Source organism: Oncorhynchus kisutch, linkage group LG13, assembly GCF_002021735.2.
Source record: "Oncorhynchus kisutch isolate 150728-3 linkage group LG13, Okis_V2, whole genome shotgun sequence".
Taxonomy (NCBI): domain Eukaryota; kingdom Metazoa; phylum Chordata; class Actinopteri; order Salmoniformes; family Salmonidae; genus Oncorhynchus; species Oncorhynchus kisutch.
In genome coordinates, this window is record NC_034186.2 from 4,120,488 (window position 1) to 4,147,275 (window position 26,788).

The 26,788-nt window shown below is 43.9% G+C and overlaps 1 protein-coding gene across 1 annotated transcript in view; it reads right to left on the reverse strand.

The window, feature by feature from the left end:
* The window catches only part of sned1 (sushi, nidogen and EGF-like domains 1), a 149,389-nt gene that overhangs the window by 118,792 nt on the left and 3,809 nt on the right, over nt 1-26,788 (reverse strand). The window contains exons 2-3 of the mRNA XM_031838183.1: nt 2,577-2,864; nt 2,171-2,311 (exon numbers count right to left, since the gene is read on the reverse strand). Of these exons, the coding sequence (XP_031694043.1) occupies nt 2,171-2,311; nt 2,577-2,864 (429 nt within the window). The remainder of the gene's footprint in view (nt 1-2,170; nt 2,312-2,576; nt 2,865-26,788) is intronic.

The window sequence follows — 26,788 nt, forward strand, 5'->3', positions numbered from 1 at the left end:
GTGACTAGACATCAGGATAGATAATAATAAGGTATTTGAGGTAGATATGAACATGAAGGCAGGGTAAAGTGACTAGACATCAGGATAGATAATAATAAGGTATTTGAGGTAGATATGAACATGAAGGCAGGGTAAAGTGACTAGACATCAGGATAGATAATAATAAGGTATTTGAGGTAGATATGTACATGAAGGCAGGGTAAAGTGACTCGACATCAGGATAGATAATAATAAGGTATTTGAGGTAGGTATGTACATGAAGGTAAAGTGACCAGACATCAGGATAGATAATAATAAGGTATTTGAGGTAGATATGTACATGAAGGCAGGGTAAAGTGACTAGACATCAGGATAGATAATAATAAGGTATTTGAGGTAGATATGAACATGAAGGCAGGGTAAAGTGACTAGACATCAGGATAGATAATAATAAGGTATTTGAGGTAGATATGTACATGAAGGCAGGGTAAAGTGACTCGACATCAGGATAGATAATAATAAGGTATTTGAGGTAGGTATGTACATGAAGGTAAAGTGACTAGACATCAGGATAGATAATAAGGTATTTGAGGTAGGTATGTACATGAAGGCAGGGTCAAGTGACCAGACATCAGGATAGATAATAATAAGGTATTTAAGGTAGATATGTACATGAAGGCAGGGTAAAGTGACTAGACATCAGGATAGATAATAATAAGGTATTTGAGGTAGATATGAACATGAAGGCAGGGTAAAGTGACTAGACATCAGGATAGATAATAATCAGAGTAAAATAAAGAACAGAGTAGCAGGAAATGATGAGTGTAAAAGTGTGTGTGTGTGTGTGTGTGTAAACGTGTGTAAACGTGTGTGGGTTTTGTGTGGGACCACCCTCTGTCGTGTTGATGATATAGAGGACCTGGATGTCAGGGAGCTCGGCCCCAGTGATGTATTGGGCTGTCCTCATCACCCTCTGTCGTGCTTGGCCCAAGCAAGTCTCTTCTTCTTATTGGTGTCCTCTGAACAGTTGATTGAACAGTTGATGTTGAGATGTGTCTGTTACTTGAACTCTCTGAAGCATTTATTTGGGCTGCAATTTCTGAGGCTGGTAAACTCTAATGAACTTATCCTCTGCAGCAGAGAGACAGTTTCATCGTAGAGCTTGATGTTTTTTTGTGACTTCAAGTTCTTGAAATGTTTCCCGAATCCAGTGACCTTCATGTCTTAAAGTAATGATTTACTGTCGTTTCTTCTTGATTATTTGAGCTGTTCTTGCCATAATATGAACTTGGTCTTTTACCAAATAGGACTATCTTCTGTATACCACCCCTACCTTGTCACAACACAACTGATTGGCTCAAACACATTAAGAAGGAAAGAAATTCCACAAATTAACTTTTAACAAGGCACACCTGTTAATTGAAATGCATTCCAGGTGACTACCTCGTGAAGCTGGTTGAGAGAATGCCAAGAGTGTGCAAAGCTGTCATCAAGACAAAGGGCGTCTACTTTGAAGAATCTAAAATCTAAAATATATTTTGATTTGTTTATCACTTTTTTGGTTACTATATGATTTCATAGTTTTGATGTTTTCCCTATTATTCTACATATGAATGAGACATGGTTTGTGAGGACATCTAGCTATGTGATCTTACCTATAAACACGGTTTGTGAGGACATCTAGCTATGTGATCTTACCTATAAACACGGTTTGTGAGGACATCTAGCGATGTGATCTTACCTATAAACACGGTTTGTGAGGACATCTAGCTATGTGATCTTACCTATAAACACGGTTTGTGAGGACATCTAGCGATGTGATCTTACCTATAACCATGGTTTGTGAGGACATCTAGCTATGTGATCTTACCTATAAACACGGTTTGTGAGGACATCTAGCTATGTGAACATACCTATAACCACGGTTTGTGAGGACATCTAGCTATGTGAACATACCTATAAACATTGTTTATGAGGATATCTCTGTGATCTTACCTATAAACATGGTTTGTGAGGACATCTCTGTGATCTTACCTATAAACATGGTTTGTGAGGACATCTCTGTGATGTTACCTATAAACACAGTTTGTGAGGACATCTCTGTGATGTTACCTATAAACACGGTTTGTGAGGACATCTCCATGATCCTACCTATAAAAACGGTTTGTGAGGGACCTCTCCGTGATCCTACCTGTGCAGCGATGCCTCCTAGCCCTGCCAGGTCTCCTCCACTGCTGGCGTGCATGCCTGTGGTCCAGGTGATGTCATGATACTGGAAGATGGTGAAGGATACCTCTCCGTTGGTGATCAGCACCAATTGGAACGTATTCACCTGTACAGAGGACAACTGGTTACATACAGTATGTGGAATATAAAAAATATTCATACGTCTCTTAAGAGTGTCCGCAAAATGGTAAAAAATGTAAGGTTAAAATTTTAACAAGAAAGGGGTGCTTTTTCTCTCCCCTATCAATCAACAATTAGTTTGGGGTGTTTTTCCTTCCTACTACTGCTTGGTTCTTACCGACCCAGGCTGGGTTACTGTAAAGCACTGTTGACACACAATAAATACATTTTGATAGGTTGAGAATCCTAACCGGTGTGATGTCACTCCCTCCAAAGAAGGTGACTTTGTGCCACGTCGAGATGAGGATCCACGTCGCAGTGAACTCTGGGAACCCAGAGAAGTATCGTTTGACGTCAGCTGTGGCCCTCAGGAGGACAGACGGGTCTTTACTCTCCCGGTAGAAGACCTGCCCTGCCCGCCTGTTGTCCACGTCAGCCCAGAACGCCGCCACAACCCTCCGGTCTCCTGCGATGGGAAAGGCCACTGGCGTGAACTGAGATACCTCTCGGAGGAACGAAACCAGACCGTTGTTGTTTACCTGTTGGGAAGGAGAGGAGAAGGTTAGACACTAATCACGTTTCCATCCACAGTTTTGTGATTCCAGTAAAGCCACAACAATATAAAAACAAAATCAACATAAGCTGTGATGGAAGCAGGAAGTTTCAGAACAATTTTACAAATGCTGACAAATAATTTGATCGTTCGACATAGTGGGATCTTTTTTGTGTTTGTAAAATTAATTATACGAGAAATGGAGGTGTAAAACGCCTTTATGCTCAAATATCGAAGTTAATTTGGAGTCCCGTGATGATATATTGTGTGGTTTACCCACTACGAGTCGGGAAAGCATACAGTTTATTAGGCTACAGATTAAATACATTATGATTATGAACTTTACAAGGTGGTGAAAGTGGAAGGTGATGAGCTTGATGCTCCTTTCCAAATAAATATCCAGGGTTTTATTGAAATGTGAAATGATCTTCGACGCTTGTCTGCCATTATGACAAATAAAAAATAATCTTGCCGTTTTATGCGTAATAATCTCATCATGTAGACGATGTGTGCGCTCTATCAAACAACGTACAATCTGCGTCCTGCGTGCTGTTGGCTAGAGGGCGCTACCAGAGTCAATCTGCGTCCTGTGTACTGTTGGCTAGAGGGCGCTACCAGAGTCAATCTGCATCTTGCGTGCTGTTGGCTAGAGGGCGCTACCAGAGTCAATCTGCGTCCTGCGTGCTGTTGGCTAGAGGCTACCAGAGTCAATCTGCGTCCTGCGTGCTGTTGGCTAGAGGGCGCTACCAGAGTCAATCTGCGTCCTGCGTGCTGTTGGCTAGAGGGCGCTACCAGAGTCAATTTTCGTCCTGTGTGCTGTTGGCTAGAGGGCGCTACCAGAGTCAATCTGCGTCCTGCGTGCTGTTGGCTAGAGGGCGCTACCAGAGTCAATCTGCATCTTGCGTGCTGTTGGCTAGAGGGCGCTACCAGAGTCAATCTGCGTCCTGTGTGCTGTTGGCTAGAGGGCGCTACCAGAGTCAATCTGCATCTTGCGTGCTGTTGGCTAGAGGGCGCTACCAGAGTCAATCTGCGTCCTGTGTGCTGTTGGCTAGAGGGCGCTACCAGAGTCAATCTGCGTCCTGCGTGCTGTTGGCTAGAGGCTACCAGAGTCAATCTGCGTCCTGCGTGCTGTTGGCTAGAGGGCGCTACCAGAGTCAATCTGCGTCCTGCGTGCTGTTGGCTAGAGGGCGCTACCAGAGTCAATTTTCGTCCTGTGTGCTGTTGGCTAGAGGGCGCTACCAGAGTCAATCTGCGTCCTGCGTGCTGTTGGCTAGAGGGCGCTACCAGAGTCAATCTGCGTCCTGCGTGCTGTTGGCTAGAGGCTACCAGAGTCAATCTGCGTCCTGCGTGCTGTTGGCTAGAGGCTACCAGAGTCAATCTGCGTCCTGCGTGCTGTTGGCTAGAGGGCGCTACCAGAGTCAATCTGCATCTTGCGTGCTGTTGGCTAGAGGGCGCTACCAGAGTCAATCTGCGTCCTGTGTGCTGTTGGCTAGAGGGCGCTACCAGAGTCAATCTGCATCTTGTGTGCTGTTGGCTAGAGGGCGCTACCAGAGTCAATTTTCGTCCTGTGTGCTGTTGGCTAGAGGGCGCTACCAGAGTCAATCTGCGTCCTGCGTGCTGTTGGCTAGAGGGCGCTACCAGAGTCAATCTGCGTCCTGCGTGCTGTTGGCTAGAGGGCGCTACCAGAGTCAATCTGCGTCCTGTGTGCTGTTGGCTAGAGGGCGCTACCAGAGTCAATCTGCGTCCTGCGTGCTGTTGGCTAGAGGGCGCTACCAGAGTCAATCTGCGTCCTGTGTGCTGTTGGCTAGAGGGCGCTACCAGAGTCAATCTGCGTCCTGCGTGCTGTTGGCTAGAGGGCGCTACCAGAGTCAATCTGCGTCCTGCGTGCTGTTGGCTAGAGGGCGCTACCAGAGTCAATTTTCGTCCTGTGTGCTGTTGGCTAGAGGGCGCTACCAGAGTCAATCTGCGTCCTGCGTGCTGTTGGCTAGAGGGCGCTACCAGAGTCAATCTGCGTCCTGCGTGCTGTTGGCTAGAGGCTACCAGAGTCAATCTGCGTCCTGCGTGCTGTTGGCTAGAGGGCGCTACCAGAGTCAATCTGCATCTTGCGTGCTGTTGGCTAGAGGGCGCTACCAGAGTCAATCTGCGTCCTGTGTGCTGTTGGCTAGAGGGCGCTACCAGAGTCAATCTGCATCTTGCGTGCTGTTGGCTAGAGGGCGCTACCAGAGTCAATTTTCGTCCTGTGTGCTGTTGGCTAGAGGGCGCTACCAGAGTCAATCTGCGTCCTGCGTGCTGTTGGCTAGAGGGTGCTACCAGAGTCAATCTGCGTCCTGCGTGCTGTTGGCTAGAGGGCGCTACCAGAGTCAATCTGCGTCCTGTGTGCTGTTGGCTAGAGGGCGCTACCAGAGTCAATCTGCGTCCTGCGTGCTGTTGGCTAGAGGGCGCTACCAGAGTCAATCTGCGTCCTGTGTGCTGTTGGCTAGAGGGCGCTACCAGAGTCAATCTGCGTCCTGCGTGCTGTTGGCTAGAGGGCGCTACCAGAGTCAATCTGCGTCCTGCGTGCTGTTGGCTAGAGGGCGCTACCAGAGTCAATTTTCGTCCTGTGTGCTGTTGGCTAGAGGGCGCTACCAGAGTCAATCTGCGTCCTGCGTGCTGTTGGCTAGAGGGTGCTACCAGAGTCAATCTGCGTCCTGTGTGCTGTTGGCTAGAGGGCGCTACCAGAGTCAATCTGCGTCCTGTGTGCTGTTGGCTAGAGGGTGCTACCAGACCTTTATTTAACCAGGTAGGCATGTTAAATTTACAATTGCGACCTGGTCAAGATAACACATGGAGTAAAGCAAACAGTAAACCAAACATACAGTCAATAATACAGTAGAAACAAGTCTATATAGGATGTCAGCAAATGAGGTGAGATATAAGGGAGGTAAAGGCCAAAAAAAGGCCATGGTGGCAAAGTAAATACAATATAGCAAGGAAAACACTGGAATGGTAGTTTTGCAATGGAAGAATGTGCAAAGTGGGTGTTGCTATGGTGACCAGAGAGATATACCTGCTGGAGCGCGTGCTACAGGTGGGTGTTGCTATGGTGACCAGAGAGCTATACCTGCTGGAGCGCGTGCTACAGGTGGGTGCTGCTATGGTGACCAGAGAGATATACCTGCTGGAGCGCGTGCTACAGTATGTGTCCAGTATGAAGGAAAATGCTAACTAGCGCTAATGCAATGACTGAAAGTCTAAGGGTATCTATTGCGCTAACGCTAGTTAGCATAGGCTCGAGAAACTACCTCTAACTTCCTTCACACTGGACACAGCGACATACAAAATGGTATCCACAAGTTCATCTGACTCTGGGGAAGTAGATAAAGGACATCATTGCCAAAATCCAGAAATATTCCTTTAATCCAGCCTTGAAAGTTTAATTCAGAGTCTGATTATCTAATTAAACATAGAGAGGTGTCATTTGACAGGACCACAGCTCTAAAGCGGTTCCCAGTAAGGCTCAACCAGGTGCTCTAAACTAGTATAGTATAGTTAGTATTACTTTACAAGGATGGATGTCACATTGAGATTGAACCCTCTGTAACATGTAGGGGGAGAAAGAGATCTTAGTTAAAGGGATCTGATGATAGGGGATCCATTGAAACACCTTTCTGTTTCATTGAGGCTATGCTCTCGGATGTTGACGTGCTTGGGTAATAGCTATTCAGTCAGTCAACCAAGCAGGCAGGCATTAGGTCAAACAGTCAGTCAGTCAATCAATCAGTCAGCCATCTAGTCAGCCATACAGTCAGTCAGTCAGTCAACCAAGCAGGCAGGCATTAGTTCAAACAGTCAATCAGTCAGCCATCTAGTCAGCCATACAGTCAGTCAGTCAATCAGTCAGTCCTCTAGTCAGCCATACAGTCAGTCAGTCAATCAGTCAGCCATCTAGTCAGCCATACAGTCAGTCAGTCAATCAGTCAGCCATCTAGTCATCCATACAGTCAGTCAGTCAACCAAGCAGGCAGGCATTAGGTCAAACAGTCAGTCAGTCAATCAAACAGTCAGTCATCTAGTCAGTCATACAGCCAGTCATCTTGTCAGCCATATAGTCAGTCAGTCAGTCAGACATACAGTCAGTCAGTCAGCCATCTAGTCAGCCATCTTGTCAGCCATACAGTCAGTCAGTCAGCCATCTAGTCAGCCATCTTGTCAGCCATACAGTCAGTCAGTCAAGTCAGTCAGCCATCTACTCAGCCATACAGTCAGTCAGTCAGTCAGTCAGTCAGCCATCTAGTCAGCCATCTTGTCAGCCATACAGTCAGTCAGTCAGCCATCTAGTCAGCCATCTTGTCAGCCATACAGTCAGTCAGTCAGTCAGCCATCTAGTCAGCCATCTTGTCAGCCATACAGTCAGTCAGAGCATGAAGCAGTTAAGAGCCCTCCTAAAGCAGTTCAGTCCTCCTGGTTCTCTCTCTCCTTCTCTCTCTCTCTCCTTCTCTCTCTCTCCCTCTCCCTCTCTCTCTCTCTCCTTCTCTCTCTCTCTCTCCCTCTCTCTCTTCTCTCTCCTCTCTCTTTCTCTCCTTCTCTCTCTCTCCTCTCTCTCTCCTTCTCTCTCTCTCTCTCTCTCTCCTCTCTCCTTCTCTCTCTCTCTCTCTCTCCTCTCTCTCTCCTTCTCTCTCTCTCTCTCTCCTTCTCTCTCTCCTCTCTCTCTTCTCTCTTTCTCCTCTCTCTTTCTCTCCTTCTCTCTTTCTCCTTCTCTCTCTCTCCTCTCTCTCTCCTTCTCTATCTCTCTCTCTCTCTCTCTCTCTCCTTCTCTCTCTCTCTCTCTCTCTCTCCTTCTCTCTCTCCTCTCTCTCTTCTCTCTCTCTCCTCTCTCTTCCTCTCCTTCTCTCTTTCTCCTTCTCTCTCTCTCTCTCCTCTCTCTCTCTCTCTCTCTCTCTCTCCTTCTCTCTCTCTCTCTCTCTCTCTCTCTCTCTCTCTCTCTCTCTCTCTCTCTCTCTCTCTCTCTCTCTCCTTCTCTCTCTCTCCTCCTCTCTCTCTCTCTCTCCTTCTCTCTCTCTCCTCTCTCTCTCCTTCTCTCTCTCCTCTCTCCTTCTCTCTCTCTCCTCTCTCTCTCTCTCTCTCCTTCTCTCTCTCACACTCCCCCCCCCCCTCTCTCTCTCTCTCTCTCTTCTCTCTCTCTCCTTCTCTCTCTCCCCTCATCTCTCTTTTTCTTGGGGAATTCTTTGCCGACATTTTCTGGGTTTTCCTTGGGTAGTTTTCTCTGGAGCCAAGTTATTTCAACACTAAAATAAACTTGAATCAAGGAAAACTAGGGCCAAAGCCCATAAATGAAAAAGGTACCCGGGATCAGTGGGGAAAAACACGAGCCTTTCCTTGTCAAAGAGGACGTTTCACAGACAGTCACACCGCCACAGGGTTTAATGAAACACAGGGAAGTGTCTACAGCCCACACACTTGGCCCCTAATCCCTAAACCCTTACATCCCAAATGGCACCCTATTCCCGTTATAGTGCACTTCTTTTGACCAGTGCACTGTGGGCTCTTGCCAATAGTAGTGCACTATAAAGGGAATATGGTGCCGTTTGGGACATACATCTAACTGGCCTTGTATCTCCCCTAGTATCTCCCCTAGTCCCCTAGTATCTCCCCTAGTATCTCCCCTAGTCCCCTAGTATCTCCCCTAGTCCCCTAGTATCTCCCCTAGTATCTCCACTAGTCCCCTAGTATCTCCCCTAGTCCTCTAGTATCTCCCCTTGTATCTCCCCTAGTATCTCCCTAGTCCCCTAGTATCTCCCCTTGTATCTCCCCTAGTCCCCTAGTATCTCCCTTGTATCTCCCCTAGTCCCCTAGTATCTCCCCTAGTATCTCCCCTAGTATCTCCCCTAGTATCTCCCCTAGTATCTCCCCTAGTCCCCTAGTATCTCCCCTTGTATCTCCCCTAGTATCTCCCCTAGTCCCCTAGTATCTCCCCGAGTCCCCTAGTATCTCCCCTAGTATCTCCCCTAGTCCCCTAGTATCTCCCCTAGTCCCCTAGTATCTCCCCTAGTATCTCCACTAGTCCCCTAGTATCTCCCCTAGTATCTCCCCTAGTATCTCACCTAGTCCCCTAGTCCCCTAGTATATCCCCTAGTCTCCTTGTATCTCCCCTTGTATCTCCCCTAGTCCCCTAGTATCTCCCCTAGTATCTCCCCTAGTCCCCTAGTATCTCCCCGAGTCCCCTAGTATCTCCCCTAGTCTCCCCTAGTATCTCCCCTAGTATCTCCCCTAGTCTCCTTGTATCTCCCCTAGTATCTCCCCTAGTCTCCTTGTATCTCCCCTAGTATCTCCCCTAGTCTCCTTGTATCTCCCCTAGTATCTCCCTAGTCCCCTAGTATCTCCCCTAGTATCTCCCCTAGTATCTCCCCTAGTATCTCCCCTAGTATCTCCCCTAGTCTCCTTGTATCTCCCCTTGTATCTCCCCTAGTATCTCCCCTAGTATCTCCCCTAGTCCCCTAGTATCTCCCCTAGTCCCCTAGTATCTCCCCTAGTATCTCCCCTAGTCCCCTAGTATCTCCCCTTGTATCTCCCCTAGTATCTCCCCTAGTCCCCTAGTATCTCCCCGAGTCCCCTAGTATCTCCCCTAGTATCTCCCCTAGTCCCCTAGTATCTCCCCTAGTCCCCTAGTATCTCCCCTAGTATCTCCCCTAGTCCCCTAGTATCTCCCCTAGTATCTCCTCTAGTATCTCCCCTAGTATCTCCCCTAGTCCCCTAGTATCTCCCCTAGTCCCCTAGTATCTCCCCTAGTCCCCTAGTATCTCCCCTAGTATCTCCCCTAGTATCTCCCCTAGTATCTCCACTAGTCCCCTAGTCCCTAATGAGATGAGGAGGTGTAGCCTTGTTGTTCAACCTCATGACCCTAGGTCAAGCGCCATCACACACACACGCACGCTCGCACGCACAAAATCTTGTTGATTTTCAAAACAGATTTCACAAGTCTTTGGCCGTTTTCAAAAAATGTAGTTGCCATCTCAAAACATGAATACATTCATCAAAACGATGTTATACAGTCAAAATTGGAAATAGATTCATCAAAAGAACACAACTGCCCGCAGAAAGATTAACACAACCATAGTTATCTCTTGAGTCCAAGCAGACAAAACAGAAAGTCTGTCTTTTAAAAATCCCTGTGGGATCAACATATATTCCTTGCATGATAAAAACAGGAAGTACAACTATCCAAAGGTGTAGCATTATGGGTAATGATAATAACAGGAAGTACAACTATCCAAAGGTGCAACATTATGTGTAATGATAAAAACAGGAACTACAACTATCCGAAGGTGCAACATTATGGGTAATGATAAAAACAGGAAGTACAACTATCCAAAGGTGCAGCATTATGGGTAATGATAAACACAGGAAGTACAACTATCCAAAGGTGCAGCATTATGGGTAATGATAAAAACAGGAAGTACAACTATCCAAAGGTGCAACATTATGGGTAATGATAAAACAGGAAGTACAACTATCCAAAGGTGCAGCATTATGGGTAATGATAAAAACAGGAAGTACAACTATCCAAAGGTGCAGCATTATGGGTAATGATAAAAACAGGAAGTACAACTATCCAAAGGTGCAGCATTATGGGTACTGATAAAAACAGGAAATACAACTATCCAAAGGTGCAGCATTATGGGTAATGATAAAAACAGGAAATACAACTATCCAAAGGTGCAGCATTATGGGTAATGATAAAAACAGGAAGTACAACTATCCAAAGGTGCAGCATTATGGGTAATGATAAAAACAGGAAGTACAACTATCCAAAGGTGCAGCATTATGGGTACTGATAAAAACAGGAAATACAACTATCCAAAGGTGCAGCATTATGGGTAATCAATCTCCTTTCATGTATTTTCCACCAAACAATTTCATACACATCAAATCAAATTTTATTCCTGAAAAAACATTATAATATAAAAAACATATTGTGTGCAGGATTCATTCAATCGGTATCATCACAATCCAATTCCATGTATTCAATACAAAGGCTGGTTTTCTCATTGTTTTGAAGACTTTCCATTGGTGCACAGAAACACAATCCGACAACAGAAATAAGGAAAGGTCGAAAAGAATGGAGAATCACAACTGATATGAATGTATAAGGCCACCAATCCACAGCAAAACAAAGCTCTATAATGAAAATATCACAATGACTGAGGAGTAACACAACTTCATTCTCTACATCTCTGCATGTCCGCAATATTGTAAACAACCAGAACAAGATATTTCCAAACATGGTATTATGACACCAATGGGGTGATGTAGAATTTTGCGCAAGTAGTATTTGCTGATTTGTGTAAACAGTGAACAAACACAACTGCACAAATGTGTCTTCTGATGACAACAATCACTGTGACCTAAAAACCTGTACTTGTGTTATGATAGTAGGTATTTTGGGCATGAGAAAAAAATGTTTTATAGTACGTGGAATTTAGAAAGTCTAGTACGCTTTAAATGCCGGGGATGTCATACTCATTCAACTGTTCATCTAGTAGAGAATTCACTGCACACTTTTGAGAAAGAGAATAGTATTTTCGAGATCCACATGTCTCTGACAAAAAAAACTGAAAGTCAGCCGGAGGGGACGCGCTTTACCAAAAATGAACCAATGTGGGGGGAACCGACGCAATTGCCCAATAGGTGATGCATTCTCAGGATCAAATCAAATCAAATGATATTGGTCACATACACATGGTTAGCAGATGTTAATGTGAGTGTAGGATAAGCCTAGTATGCTGGTATTTGTTGCTTACTGCACAATTTTTTTTTTTTAACTAACCTGTATGTTCTTGATAGTATGTAGTCCGATTAGTACACAGTACACAGTTTAAATAAGTAGTAGGAAATACACATTTGGGACACGGCCAATGTTTTCTATTCTGTGAGCAAAACACCTTAACAGTGAATGTTGAATTTTAAAGTTTTACAAAAGGTGTTCTAAGATGTTCAAGTCAGGTACTAAAAGAAAGGAAATTATCGGAAGCGTACAGGTCTTTTAGCAGGGAAATGATCAGAGATGTAAAGGTATTTTAGCAGGGAAATGATCAGAGATGTAAAGGTCTTTTAGCAGGGAAATGATCAGATTTTAAAGGTCTTTTAGCAGGGAAATGATCAGAGGTGTAAAGGTCTTTTATCAAGGAAATGATCAGAGATGTAAAGGTCTTTTAGCAGGGAAATTATCAAATCAAATCAAATCAAATCCAATTTATTTATATAGCCCTTCGTACATCAGCTGATATCTCAAAGTACTGTACAGAAACCCAGCCTAAAACCCCAAACAGCAAGCAATGCAGGTGTAGAAGCACGGTGGCTAGGAAAAACTCCCTAGAAAGGCCAAAACCTAGGAAGAAACCTAGAGAGGAACCAGGCTATGTGGGGTGGCCAGTCCTCTTCTGGCTGTGCCGGGTGGAGATTATAACAGAACATGGCCAAGATGTTCAAATGTTCATAAATGCCCAGCATGGTCGAATAATAATAAGGCAGAACAGTTGAAACTGGAGCAGCAGCACGGCCAGGTGGACTGGGGACAGCAAGGAGTCATCATGTCAGGTAGTCCTGGGGCATTGTCCTAGGGCTCAGGTCCTCCGAGAGAGAGAAAGAAAGAGAGAAGGAGAGAATTAGAGAACGCACACTTAGATTCACACAGGACACCGAATAGGACAGGAGAAGTACTCCAGATATAACAAACTGACCCTAGCCCCCGACACATAAACTACTGCAGCAAAAATACTGGAGGCTGAGACAGGAGGGGTCAGGAGACACTGTGGTGATCAGAGGTGTAAAGGCCTTTTAGAAAGGAAATGATCAGAGGTGTAAAGGTATTTTAGCAGGGAAATGATCAGATTTTAAAGGTCTTTTAGCAGGGAAATGATCAGAAATGTTTTGGTCCTTGCTGCTGTAGATAATGTACTTTTCAACACAGATCCCAACATTGTTTGTACATTATTTGTTATTATTTGTTTGTTTGTAAACTATAAAGAACCGTTAAAATCATGTTTTTTTTTGCATTGTAACATCAGAAGATGTCCTGAATATATTTGCGCTGAATGATACCGTTTCACAATATAAAAAATATGAATTATAGAAAAATACATTCTGATGCAAACTTGTAGTCAGATTGGTGTACACTTCCTATTTGTCAACCAAAGCCGGTCAATCTCAGACGCGTGGTGTTTTCCTCACCAGCCAACCAACAACCTGGGCATCCTTCCTGTAGACAGCGCTCTGTCAGAACCTGGTTATGTAGGGGAGGAGGAAGAGTTGTTTGAATTCAGGCTAAGTGGTTGCAAATCTACTAATTTCCATTATGGGGCTTCGTACTACATGATGCTCCTTCAATGCACACACCTAACAGACACACACACAAACACACACACACGCGCACATACACACATCAATCAATCAAATGTATTGATAAAGCCCCTTTTTACATCAGCTGATATCTCAAAGTGCTGTACAGAAACCCAACCTAAAACCCCAAACAGCAAGCAAAGCAGGTGTAGAAGGACGGTGGCTAGGAAAAACTCCCTAGAAAGGCCAGAACCTAGGAAGAAACCTAGATAGGAACCAGGCTATGAGGGGTGGCCAGTCCTCTTCTGGCTGTGCTGGGTGGAGATTATAACAGAACATGGCCAAGATGTTCAAATGTTCATAGATGACCAGCATGGTCAAATAATAATAATCACAGTAGTTGTCGAGGGTGCAGCAAGTCAGCACCTCAGGAAAAAATGTCACTTGGCTTTTCATAGCCGATCATTCAGAGTATCTCTACCGCTCCTGCTGTCTCTAGAGACTCAAAAACAGCAGGTCCGGGACAAGGTAGCACGTCTGGTGAAAAGGTCAGGGTTCCATAGCCGCAGGCAGAACAGTTGAAACTGGAGCAGCAGCACGGCCAGGTGGACTGGGGACAGCAAGGAGTCATCATGCCAGGTAGGCCTGAGGCATGGTCCTAGGGCTCAGGTTCTCCAAGAGAAGAGAGAGAGAGAGAGAGAGAGAGAAAGAGAGAGTGAGAAAGATTAGAAAGATAAATTCACACAGGACCCTGGATAAGACAGGAGAAATACTCCAGATATAACAGACTGACCCTAGCCCCCCGACACATAAACTACTGCAGGATAAATACTGGAGGCTGAGACAGGAGGGGTCGGGAGACATTGTGGAACTGGCTGACAATACCCCTGGACAGGGCCAACCAGACAGGATATAACCCCACCCACTTTTCCAAAGCACAGCCCCCACACCACTAGAGGGATATCTTCAACCACCAACTTACCATCCTGAGACAAGGTCGAGTATAGAAACATCTGGGTGGGTGTCAACCCGGATAGGAAGATCACGTCAGTGACTCAACCCACTCAAGTGCCCAATTTTGAACATGAAAAGTTATTAATAAACAAATTCGGCACATTTGGGCAGTCTTGATACAACATTTTGAACAGAAATGCAATGGTTCGTTGGATCAGTCTAAAACGTTGCACATACACTGCTGCCATCTAGTGGCCACAATGTAAATTGCACCTGGACTGGAATAAAACATTATGGCCTTTCTCTTGCATTTAAAAGATGATGGGTCAAAAAATACAAAAGAACGTTAGTTTTTTTCGTTGTATTTTCTTTTACCAGTTGTAATGTGTTATATTCTCCTACATTCCTTTCACATTTCCACAAACTTAAAAGTGTTTACTTTCAAATGGTCTCAAGAATATGCGTGTCCTTGCTTCAGGGCCTGAGCTACAGGCAGTTAGATTTGTTTATGTCATTTTAGGCGAAAACTGGAAAAAAGGGGGCAGATCCTTAAGAGGCAAAACACCGCCATGTTTAGTTTTGCCCAACCTAGATCGAGGCACAGACACGGTCTCAATGGGGATAGCTGAGCTGACTACGCTGACTGTGCTAGTGGGAGACTCCACTGGGCTGCCAGACTGGCTAACAGCCTGCTGCCTGGTCTGCACCCTATCTCATTGTGGAGCTAGAGGAGTTAGAGCCCTGTTTATGTTCATAGATAAGATAAGCGCACCCATCCAGCTAAGATGGAGACGGTCACTCCTCAGCAGGCCAGGCTTGGTCCTGTTTGTGGCAGGAGTCCAAGGAAGAAGGCCAATTATCTACAAATTCTATCTTTTGGGAGGGGCAGAAAACAGTTTTCAACCAGCGACTGAATTATGGGTCTCTGCTGTAGAGCTCATCACTCCCCCTAACTGGGAGGGGGCCAGAGACAATTACTCGATGCCAACACATCTTTCTAGCTGATTTACACGCTGATGCTATATTGCGCTTGGTGACCTAACACACAGGTTATCCTGCAACAGTTAGCCTGCAACGGTACAACAAGGTAACAGACAGGCCAGGCTGAGGCTAGATTACAGGACAAGGTAACAGACAGGCCAGGCTGAGACTAGATTACAGGACAAGGTAACAGACGGGCCAGGCTGAGACTAGATTACAGGACAAGGTAACAGACAGGCCAGGCTGAGACTAGATTACAGGACAAGGTAACAGACGGGCCAGGCTGAGACTAGATTACAGGACAAGGTAACAGACAGGCCAGGTTGAGATTAGATTACAGGACAAGGTAACAGACAGGCCAGGCTGAGGATAGATTACAGGACAAGGTAACAGACAGGCCAGGCTGAGACTAGATTACAGGACAAGGTAACAGACAGGCCAGGCTGAGGCTAGATTACAGGACAAGGTAACAGACAGGCCAGGCTGAGACTAGATTACAGGACAAGGTAACAGACAGGCCAGGCTGAGACTAGATTACAGGACAAGGTAACAGACAGGCCAGGCTCAGATTAAGGTCTAGTCATCACTTTCCTAGGCGTCTCTTACTGAGTGACTGTCTTCAAAGCCGCTAATCTTTGCTGCTATAAAGGGAAAGGAATGTATACACATTACAGTACAGGACAAAGTACAGGACAGCAAAGACAAGGCTGAAAATGGCAATGTTTTCAAAGTGTCTGCCATATGAAGGAGAGGGTTAAGTGTTCTTCATAGGGAGCAGTGGAGAACTGAAGTTTTTTTTGGGGGGGGGGGACACTTGAGCATACAGGAGATACTGTGGTTTAAGGGGATTAATTATGATAATACCGTAAGACAACTTTCTAGATCCACCTCAAAATGGTTTGGTTCTACAGGTTCCACTGTTGCCATAGAGCTGAGGCTTGGAATGGAACTCTCCAGGAGGGAGACATTACTGTGTTTAGGAAAACTGTTCATAACCGAAGCTTGTCTCTCATCTCATGAGAGAGAGAGAGAGAGAGAGAGAGAGAGAGAGAGAGAGAGAGAGAGAGAGAGAGAGTGAGAGCTCGCAATGTGGCATGCATAGTTTGCGGGAGACAAGTTAATTGATTCGGCTAACAGTTTGAAAACAAGCGTGACTGTAATTTCAAGTGCCTGGCTGCCACAGTCTTTGATGTCTTCATATAATATATGTAATTTAGCTGACACTTTTATCCAAAGTGACTTACAGTCCACGTATGGTTGGTCCTGGGTATCAAACCCCACTACCCGTTACAAGCAACCATGAACTACCAACTGAGCTACAAAGGACCACATATCTTAAGTGACATATGAATTATAATCAGACCTGACTCCTAGTTACCTCTAGTTACCTCTAGTCACCTCTAGTTACCTCTAGTTACCTCTAGTTAACTCTAGTTACCTCTAGTTACCTCTAGTCACCTCTAGTTACCTCTTGTTACCTCTAGTCACCTCCAGTTACCTCTAGTTACCTCTAGTCACCTCTAGTTACCTCTAGTTACCTATTTTGCACCCTTTGCCAGTTCCTTCAGGATTCTGTCATTCTTCGATCGCAAAATGTTTAGCAAAATCAGCAATTCTCCTGTATATTATGCTAGTTTATTATGCTAGCTAGCAACTTTCACCAATCACTGCACTATTTCCATGAATCAATCAAGCCACACGTCAACAACCTTTTTCCCCTCGTCAGTGCACTTTCATAACAATTGGAATGTAAAAATCTATCATTTTTGCCAACAAATATCACAAAGAATCCCTGTGACAGTGCTGGAGGCATGACTACAGAGCTGGGTTCGATCCCAGGCTGTGTCGCAACCGGAGGTGACTGGGAGATCCATAGGGCGGCATACAATTTGCCCAACGTCGTCTGGGTTAGGGGAGGGTTTGGCCGGGGGGCGCTTTACTCTGATCCACCTCTACGCAGACGACACCATTCTGTATACTTCTAGCCCTTATTTGGACACTGTGTTATCTAACCTCCAGGCGAGCTTCAATGCCAGACAACTCTCCTTCCGCGGCCTCCAACTGCTCTTAAACGCAAGTAAAACTAAATGCATCCTCTACAACCGATCGCTGCCCGCACATGCCCGCCTGTCCAACATCACTACTCTGGATGGCCCTGATTTAGAATGCGTGGACAACTACAAATACCTAGGTGTCTGGTTAGACTGTAAACTCTCCTTCCAGACTCACATCAAACATCTCCAATCCAAAGTTAAATCTAGAATTGGCTTCCTATTTCGCAACAAAGCCTCCTTCACTCATGCTGGCAAACATACCCTTGTAAAACTGACCATCCTACCAATCCTCGACTTTGGCGATGTCATTTACAAAATAGCCTCCAATACCCTACTCAACAAATTGGATGCAGTCTATCACAGTGCAATCCGTTTTGTCACCAAAGCCCCATATACTACCCACCATTGCGACCTGTACGCTCTCGTTGGTTGGCCCTCGCTTCATACTCGTCGCCAAACCCACTGGCTCTAGGTCATCTACAAGACCCTGCTAGGTAGAGTCCCCCCTTATCTCAGCTCGCTGGTCACCATAGCATCACCCACCTGTAGCACGCACTCCAGCAGGTATATCTCTCTAGTCACCCCCAAAACCAATTCTTTCTTTTGCCTCTTTCTTCTTTCTTTGGCCTCTCCTTCCAGTTCTCTGCTGCCCATGACTGGAACGAACTACAAAAATCTCTGAAACTGGAAACACTTATCTCCCTCACTAGCTTTAAGCACCAGCTGTGAGAGCAGCTCACAGATTATGACACCTGTACATAGCCCACCTATAATTTAGCCCAAACAACTACCTCTTTCCCTACTGTATTTATTTTATTTATTTATTTATTTTGCTCCTTTGCACCCCATTATTTTTATTTCTACTTTGCACATTCTTCCACTGCAAATCTACCATTCCAGTGTTTTACCTGCTATATTGTATTTACTTTGCCATCATGGCCTTTTTTGCCTTTACCTCCCTTCTCACCTCATTTGCTCACATTGTATATAGACTTGTTTCTACTGTATTATTGACTGTGTTTGTTTTACTCCATGTGTAACTCTGTGTTGTTGTATGTGTCAAACTGCTTTGCTTTATCTTGGCCAGATCGCAATTGTAAATGAGAACTTGTTCTCAACTTGCCTACCTGGTTAAATAAAGGAGAAATAAAAAATAAAAAATAAAGAAATTAAAAACTTGGCTCATCGCACTCTAGCGACTCCTTGTGGCTGGCCGGGTACCTGCAGGCTGCCTCGGTTGTCAGTTGAACTGTGTTTCCTCCTACACATTGGCGCAGCTGGCTTCTGGGTTAAGCGTACGGGTGTTAAGAAGCGGTTTGGCGGGTCATGTTTAGGAGGACGCATGACTCCACCTTCGCCTCCCCCGAGCCCGTTGGGGGAGTTGCAGCAGAGACAAGATCGTAAATTGGATCGCAATTGGATATCACAAAATTAAAATTAAAAATGAAATAACAATACTCCCTGGAAGGACTGTCTTCACTTCTCTCTACAGCACTAACTAATGCAGAGCATAACATATCTCTATATCTTCTCTTGGGGTGAGTTCAACCACCCTTACGCATATGCCATCATACCATATCTCCATGTCATACCATATCATACCATGTCATACCATGTCATACCTTGTCATACCATGTCATACCATATCTCCGTATCTTACCATATAATACCATATCATACTATATCTCCATATCATACCATATAATACCATATCATACTATATCTCCATACCTCCATATCATACCATATAATACCATACCTCCATATCATACCATGTAATGGGAAAGTAGCGGGCACATCAACAATTGTCAAAGGTTGTTACACCAATGTTTGGGGGTTGGAAATATGTTGTGAGTGGATGAACGTGTGCAGGTAGCCTAGTAAAGGAGCCTTTTGAAGTCATTGTTCGAAAAGGATTCTCTATGTAATTCTATGCTTATTCTATGATAATTCTATTATTATTCTATGTAATTCTATGGTTATTCTATGATAATTCTATTATTATTCTATGTAATTCTATGCGTATTCTATGATAATTCTATTATTATTCTATGTAATTCTATGGTTATTCTATGATAATTCTATTATTATTCTATGTAATTCTATGGTTATTCTATGTAATTCTATGATTATTCTATGCTTATTCTATGTAATTCTATTATTATTCTATGTAATTCTATGGTTATTCTATGTAATTCTATGATTATTCTATGCTTATTCTATGTAATTCTATGGTTATTCTATATAATTATATGATTATTCTATGTAATCCTGATATTCTATGTAACTCTACGTAATTATATGCTTATTCTATGTAATTCTATTATTATTCTATGTAATTCTATGATTATTCTATGTAATTCTATGATTATTCTATGCTTATTCTATGTAATTCTATGTTTAATCTAGTAATTCTATGGTTATTCTATATATTTCTATGGTTATTCTATGATTATTCTATGTATCTATATGATTATTCTATGTATTCTATGATTATTCTATGTAATTCTATGTTTATTCTATATAATTATATGGTTATTCTATGTAATTCTGATATTCTATGTAACTCTATGTAATTATATGCTTATTCTATGTAATTCTATGATTATTCTATGTAATTATATGATTATTCTATGTAATTATATGCTTATTCTATGTAATTATATGCTTATTCTATATAATCCTGATATTCTATGTAACTCTATGTAATTATATGCTTATTCTATGTAATTCTATGATTATTTTATGTAATTCTATGATTATTCTATGTAATTATATGCTTATTCTATGTAATTCTATGATTATTCTATGTAATCATATGGTTATTCTATGTAATTCTATGATTATTCTATGTAATTCTATGATTAGGGCCATCATTTTTTTTGTTATGTAGGGCATCTCGTACGGGGAAGAAATGTCTTCTACTTTCAACCCTGGGAGGTCAACATTTCATGGGAAAATTAGTAAGCAAGTTAGTTACAAAATCTTGATTTTCACCAAGTCAAATGAATTTATTGTGTTAGAGGTTTTATGATACATGTACAGTTGAATTCTGAGGTTTACATACACCTTTAGCCAAGTACATTTAAACTCAGTTTTTCACAAATCCTGACATTTATTCCCAGTAAAAATCCCCTGTTTTAGGTCAGTTAGGATCACCACTTTATTTTAAGAATGTGTAATGTCAGAATAATAGTAGAGGGAAGGATTTATTTCAGCCTTTTTCACTCAATTAGTATTTGGTAGCATTGCCTTTAAATTGTTTAACTTGGGTCAAACGTTTTGGGTAGCCTTCCACAAGCTTCCCACAATAAGTTGGGTGAATTTTGGCCCATTCCTCCTGACAGAACTGGTGTAACTGAGTCAGGTTTGTAGGCCTCCTTGCTCGCACGCGCTTTTTCAGTTCTGCCCACAAATGTTCTATAGGATTGAAGTTAGGACTTTGTGATGGCCCCTGCAACAAAGCTTTAACTTCCTGACTGATGTCTTGAGACGTTGCTTTAATATATCCACATAATTCCCTTCCTCATGATGCCATCTATTTTGTGAAGTGCACCAGTCCCCCCTGCAGCAAAGCACCCCCACAACATGATGCTGCCACACCCGTGCTTCACTGATAGGATGGTGCTCTTCGGCTTGCAAGCCTACCCCTTTTTTTCTCCAAACATAACGAAGGTCATTATGGCCAAACAGTTCTTTTGTTTCATCAGAACAAAGGACATTTCTCCAAAAATTACGATCTTGGTCCCCATGTGCAGTTGCAAACCGTAGTCTGGCTTTTTTATTGCGGTTTTGGAGCAGTGGCTTCTTCCTTGCTGAGCGGCCTTTCAGGTTATGTCGATATAGGAGTCATTTTACTGTGGAAATAGATACTTTTGTACCTGTTTCCTCCAGGATCTTCACAAGGTCCTTTGCGGTTGTTCTGGGATTGATTTGCACTTTTCACATCAAAGTACATTCATCTCTAGGAGACAGAACGTGTCTCCTTCCTGAGCGATATGACGGCTGCGTGGTCCCATGGTGTTTATACTTGCATACTATTGTTTGTACAGATGAACGTGGTACCTTCAGGCATTTCAGGCATTGCTCCCAAGGATGAACCAGACTTGTGGAGGTCTACAATTTTTTCTGAGGTCTTGGCTGATTTCTTTTGATTTTCCCATGATGTCAAGCAAAGAGGCACTGAGTTTGAAGGTAGGCCTTGAAATACATCCACAAGTACACCTCCAATTGACTCAAATGATGTCAATTAGCCTATCAGAAGCTTCTTAAGGCATGACATCATTTTCTGGAATTTTCCAAGCTGTTTAAAGGCACAGTCAACTTAGTGTATGTAAACTTCTGACCCACTGGAATTGTGATACAGTGAATTATAAGTGAAATAAACTGTCTGTAAACAATTGTTGGAAAAATTACTTAAATTAACCGACTTAACCGATTAAAACTATAGTTTGTTAACTTCTTGGCGCACCGATCCCTTTAGCGGGATCATTTTCGTCAACATCCACTGAATTGCAGAGCGCCAAATTCAAATTAAATTACAAAAAATATTTAATTTTCATGAAATCACAAGTGCAATATCCCAAAACACAGCTTAGCTTGTTGTTAATCCACCTGGTGTGTCAGATTTCAAAAAAGCTTAACAGCGAAAGCAAACCAAGCGTTTATGTTAGGACATCTCTCTCAGCAGACAAAACATTACAAACAGCTAGCAGCAAAGTAGATTTGTCACGAAAGTCAAAAAAGCCATAAAATTAATCGCTTACCTTTGATGCTCTTCGGATGTATGTTTGCACTCACGAGACTCCCAGTTACACAATAAATGTTTATTTTGTTCGATAAAGATTATTTTTATATCCAAAAACCTCCATTTGGTTGGCACGTTTTGTTGAGTAATCCACAGGCTCGTACAGGTCACGACGGGGCAGACGAAAATTCCAAATAGTGTCCGTGAAGTTCGTAGAAACATGTCAAACGTTTTTTATAATCAATCCTCAGGTTGTTTTTACAATAAATCATCTATAATATTTCAACCGGACGGTAGCATTTTCAATAGGAGAGAGAGAGAAAAGGTCTGCTCCAAGCTGCTCGCGCATGCAAAAATCTAAGGACACCCAGCTATCCACTGACACGATGTGATCATTCTGTCTCATTTTCCTAAACCTGAAAGAGAATCCTTGTAGCTGCATGGGCCAAAAAAGTCTAGCCAATGACCGTGGAGTAAATTGAGCCAATGGCAAGACGAGCAAATTGAAGCGTTTTCTGCCCAGGCGTGTAATGCAAGGCATTATCACTGGGATATGAGGTAACAACAGGGCCTATGTAACATGTTTTAAGGGATCTATTCAATCCACATCGTGGAAGTTCAGCTTTACAGCGTGATTTATCTTTAAAGGCAAAGTCCCCGCATTAGCAGAGACAGCATTCAAGGTTTAAAAAAATGTTACCTTTAATTTACCTAGGCAAGTCAGTTAAAGAACAAAATTCGTATTTACAATTAACTGCCTTGTTCAGGGGCAGAACAACAGATTTTATTACCTTGTCAGCTCGGGGATTTGGTCTAGCAACCTTTCATCAGTTACTGGCTCAACGCTCTAACCACTAAGCTACCTGCATATGTCGGTTCAATAGGAAAATACCATTTTATTTCTATCATGAAATCTGTAAGGCTTCAGCTTTACAGACAGAGACCACCTACTGGGCACATACATCAATTCAACATCTATTCTACGTTGATTCAACCAGTTTGTATCCAGTGAGCAAAGTGTTTGATAGGTGTAAACATGCTTCAAATTATTAGAATACAAAAAAGTGATTATGATAGTGTTGAATTGTGTTAGGGAAATGAAGATAGGCATGGTTTTAAAAGGGTCATATTTAATTCAGTACAGAAATGTGTAGGCTTGTTAACTTACCTTGTCCCGCGGCTCTATTTAACCCATACCCAGGGTAAAGTTGAGCCAAGAAATCACTTTTTTGGGGGGGACGAGGGATGTTTAAAAACTGTCATATTTACATGAATATTTCCAGGGATAGACAACATCCTGAAAAACATGTAGATATCTTTGTTAGAAATAAAAATATTTCCCTTCACGTAGTGACGCTAAATGTTAAAAGGCACTCAGTTTACCCCCTCATTCTGTGGTCCTTATCGTGGATGAGTCCCTAATGACACTCTATAGGGCTCCGGTCAAAAGAAGTGCACTTCATATGGAATAGGGAGACATTTGGGACTCAGCCCATACCTCTAATAATCTAAATCAGAGATCTGAGTGCACAGCAACATGCAAAAGAAGTGCACTTCATATAGAATAGGGAGCCATTTGGGACTCAGTCCATACCTCTCTAATAATCTAAATCAGAGATCTGAGTGCACAGTAACATGCAGACTCGTCTTATCTCGTCTAGAAATTCACTTCTGACTTTCACAGCGTTGGAACATAGCAGGATGCGCCACAATTCATTAGCACAATACAGTACAGTAAAACACCAGGACATTTCACACAGACCACATTTAACATCAACATCGTTAAATGTGCATGACATACCCAAAGGCCTCCTATGCTTATTGCCTACTGTAGGCCGTCATTGTAAAATAAGAACTTGACTAGTTTAATAAAGGTGAAATAAAAATAGTACTGTAATAGTATTGAGCATGAAAGGGCAGGGCAGAATACCTCAAGTTAAATGAGAAAATAGTATCGGATGTAATAACGCAGGAGCTCTGGCATGTCATGGCCTGTCCTGGTATTTCTGACCCTGTGTCTGTCTGTGTGTGGCTCTGTAGTGTGTCATTTACATTGGAACACTAACCTCACCCAGCAATACACCCAAATGCCTGAAGCTAAAGTTAAATTATATGTACTGGGGGCATAACTAAACAGGCCACAGGACACATTGCGTTGTAAGGATCGTCTTGATATTCTGTGTTTCACTCTGTCACTATCACTGACCTCACCTTCCTTCCACAATGACATCAATCTCCACCTGGCTCGAGGCTACAGGCTTATATTAGATCACTGACCTTTGACCTTGCCAATTGTTGCCATGGTACGTCTGATTGTCCTGGTCTGGAAGATACACTTTCGCGTTCCTAGGAAACTATGCAGTTTTTAGTTTTTTCTTTCATTAGTACCCCAGGCCATCTTAGGTTTCATTACATACAGTCGGGTAGAACTACTGAATATTAGAGCAACGTCAACTCACCATCAGTACGACCAGGAATATGACTTTCCCGGAGCGGATCCTGTGTTCTGCCTTCCACCCAGGACAACGGAATGGATCCCAGCCGGCGACCCAAAACAAAGACGTCGTAAAAGAGGGAAACGTAGCGGTCTTCTGGTCAGACTCCGGAGACGGGCACATCGCGCCCCACTCCCCAGTATACTTCTCACCAACGTCCAGTCTCTTGACAACAAGGTTGATGAAATCCGAGCAAGGGTAGCATTCCAGAGGGACATCAGAGACTGTAACGTTCTTTGCTTCACGGAAACATGGCTCACTGGAGAGACGCTAACGGAATCGGTGCAGCCAGCTGGTTTCTTCACGCATCGCGCAGACAGAAACAAGCATCTTTCTGGTAAGAAGAGGGGCGGGGGCGTATGACTTGTGATTAACGAGACGTGGTGTGATCATAACAACATACAGGAACTCAATTCCTTCTGTTCACCTGATTTAGAATTCCTCACAATCAAATGTTGACCGCATTATCTACCAAGGGAATTCTCTTCGATTATAATCACAGCCGTATATATTCCCCCCCAAGCAGACACATCGATGGCCCTGAACAAACTTTATTTGACTCTATTCAAACTGGAAACCACATATCCTGAGGCTGCATTCATTGTAGCTTGGGATTTTAACAAGGCTAATCTGAAAACAAGACTCCCTAAATTGCATCAGCATATCGATTGCGCAACCAGGGCTGGTAAAACCTTGGATCATTGCTATTCTAACTTCCGCGACAGATATAAGGCCCTCCCCCGCCCTCCTTTCGAAAAAGCTGACCATGACTCAATTTTGTTGCTCCCTGCCTACAGACAGAAGCTAAAACAAGAAGCTCCCGCGCTCAGGTCTGTTCAACGCTGGTCCGACCAATCTGATTCCATGCTCCAAGACTGCTTCCATCACGTGGACTGGGATATGTTCCGCACTGCGTCCAACAACAACATTGACGAATACGCTGATTCGGTGAGCGAGGTCATTAGAATGTGCATTGAAGATGTCATTCCCATAGCAATGATTTAAACATTCCCAAACCAGAAACCGTGGATTGATGGCATCATTCGCCTGAAACTGAAAGCGCGAACCACTGCTTTTAACCAGGGCAAGGTGACCGGAAACATGACCAAATACAAACAGTGTAGCTATTCCTCAAGCATTTCGCTACACTCACATTAACATCTGCTAACCATGTGTATGTGACAAATACATTTGATTTGATTTGATTTTGTTATAAAAGAGAGAAGGGAGGAGGGGCCTTGAAGAGGAGGATCACGGTGAGGAGGGGAGATGGTGATTGGAGTGGGGATTGGAGAAGAGTGGAGATGGATATTGGAGAGGAGGAGAGATGGGGATTGGAGGGGAGATGGGGATTGGAGAGGAGGGGAGATGGGGATTGGAGAGGAGGGGAAATGGGGATTGGAGAAGAGGGGAGATTGGGATTGGAGAGGAGGGGAGGGGAGATGGATATTGGAGAGGAGGAGAGATGGGGATTGGAGGGGAGATGGGGATTGGAGAGGAGGGGAGATGGGGACAGGAGATGGGGATTGGAGGTGAGATGGGGATTGGAGGGGAGATGGGGATTGGAGAGGAGGAGAGATGGAGATAGGAGATTGGGATTGGAGGAGAGATGGGGTTTGGAGTGGAAGGGGTTAAGTATAGGAGGGAATGGAAGGGGAGTTGAGGATTGGAGGGGAGGGAGATGGGGATTGGAGAGGAGGGGATGGGAGATGGGGATTGGAGAGGAGATGGGTATTGAAGGGGAGATGGGCATTGGAAGGGAGATGGGTATTGAAGGGGAGATGGGGATTGGAGGGGAAGGGAGATTGGGATGGGGATTGGAAGGTAGATGGGGATTGGATGGTAGATTGGGATTGGATGAGAGGGGAAGGGAGATGGGGATTGGAGGGGAGGGGAGATGGGGGTTGGAGATGAATGTAGATTAGGATTAGAGGGGAGGGGAGGGGAGATGGGGGTTGGAGAGGAGGGGAGATGGTTGATTGGAGAGGAGGGGAAGTGGGGATTGGAGAGGAGATGGAGATTGAGGAGGGGAGATGGGGATTGGAGAAGAGGGGAGATGGTGATTGGAGAGGAGAGGAGATGCGGATTGGAAGAGAGATGAGGATTGGATGTGAGATTGGGATTGTAGAGGAAATGGGGATTTGAGGGGAGATGGTGATTGCAGGGGGAATGGGGATTGGAGAGGGGGGGAAGGGGAGATGATGATTGGAGGGGACATGGGGACAGGAGATGGGATTGAGGGGAGGGAAAGGGAGATGGGGATTGAGGGGAGGGAAAGGGAGATGGGGATTGAAGAGGAGGGGCGATGGGGATTGCAGAGGAGATGGGGATTGGAGGGGAGATTGGGATTGGAGGGGAGATGGGG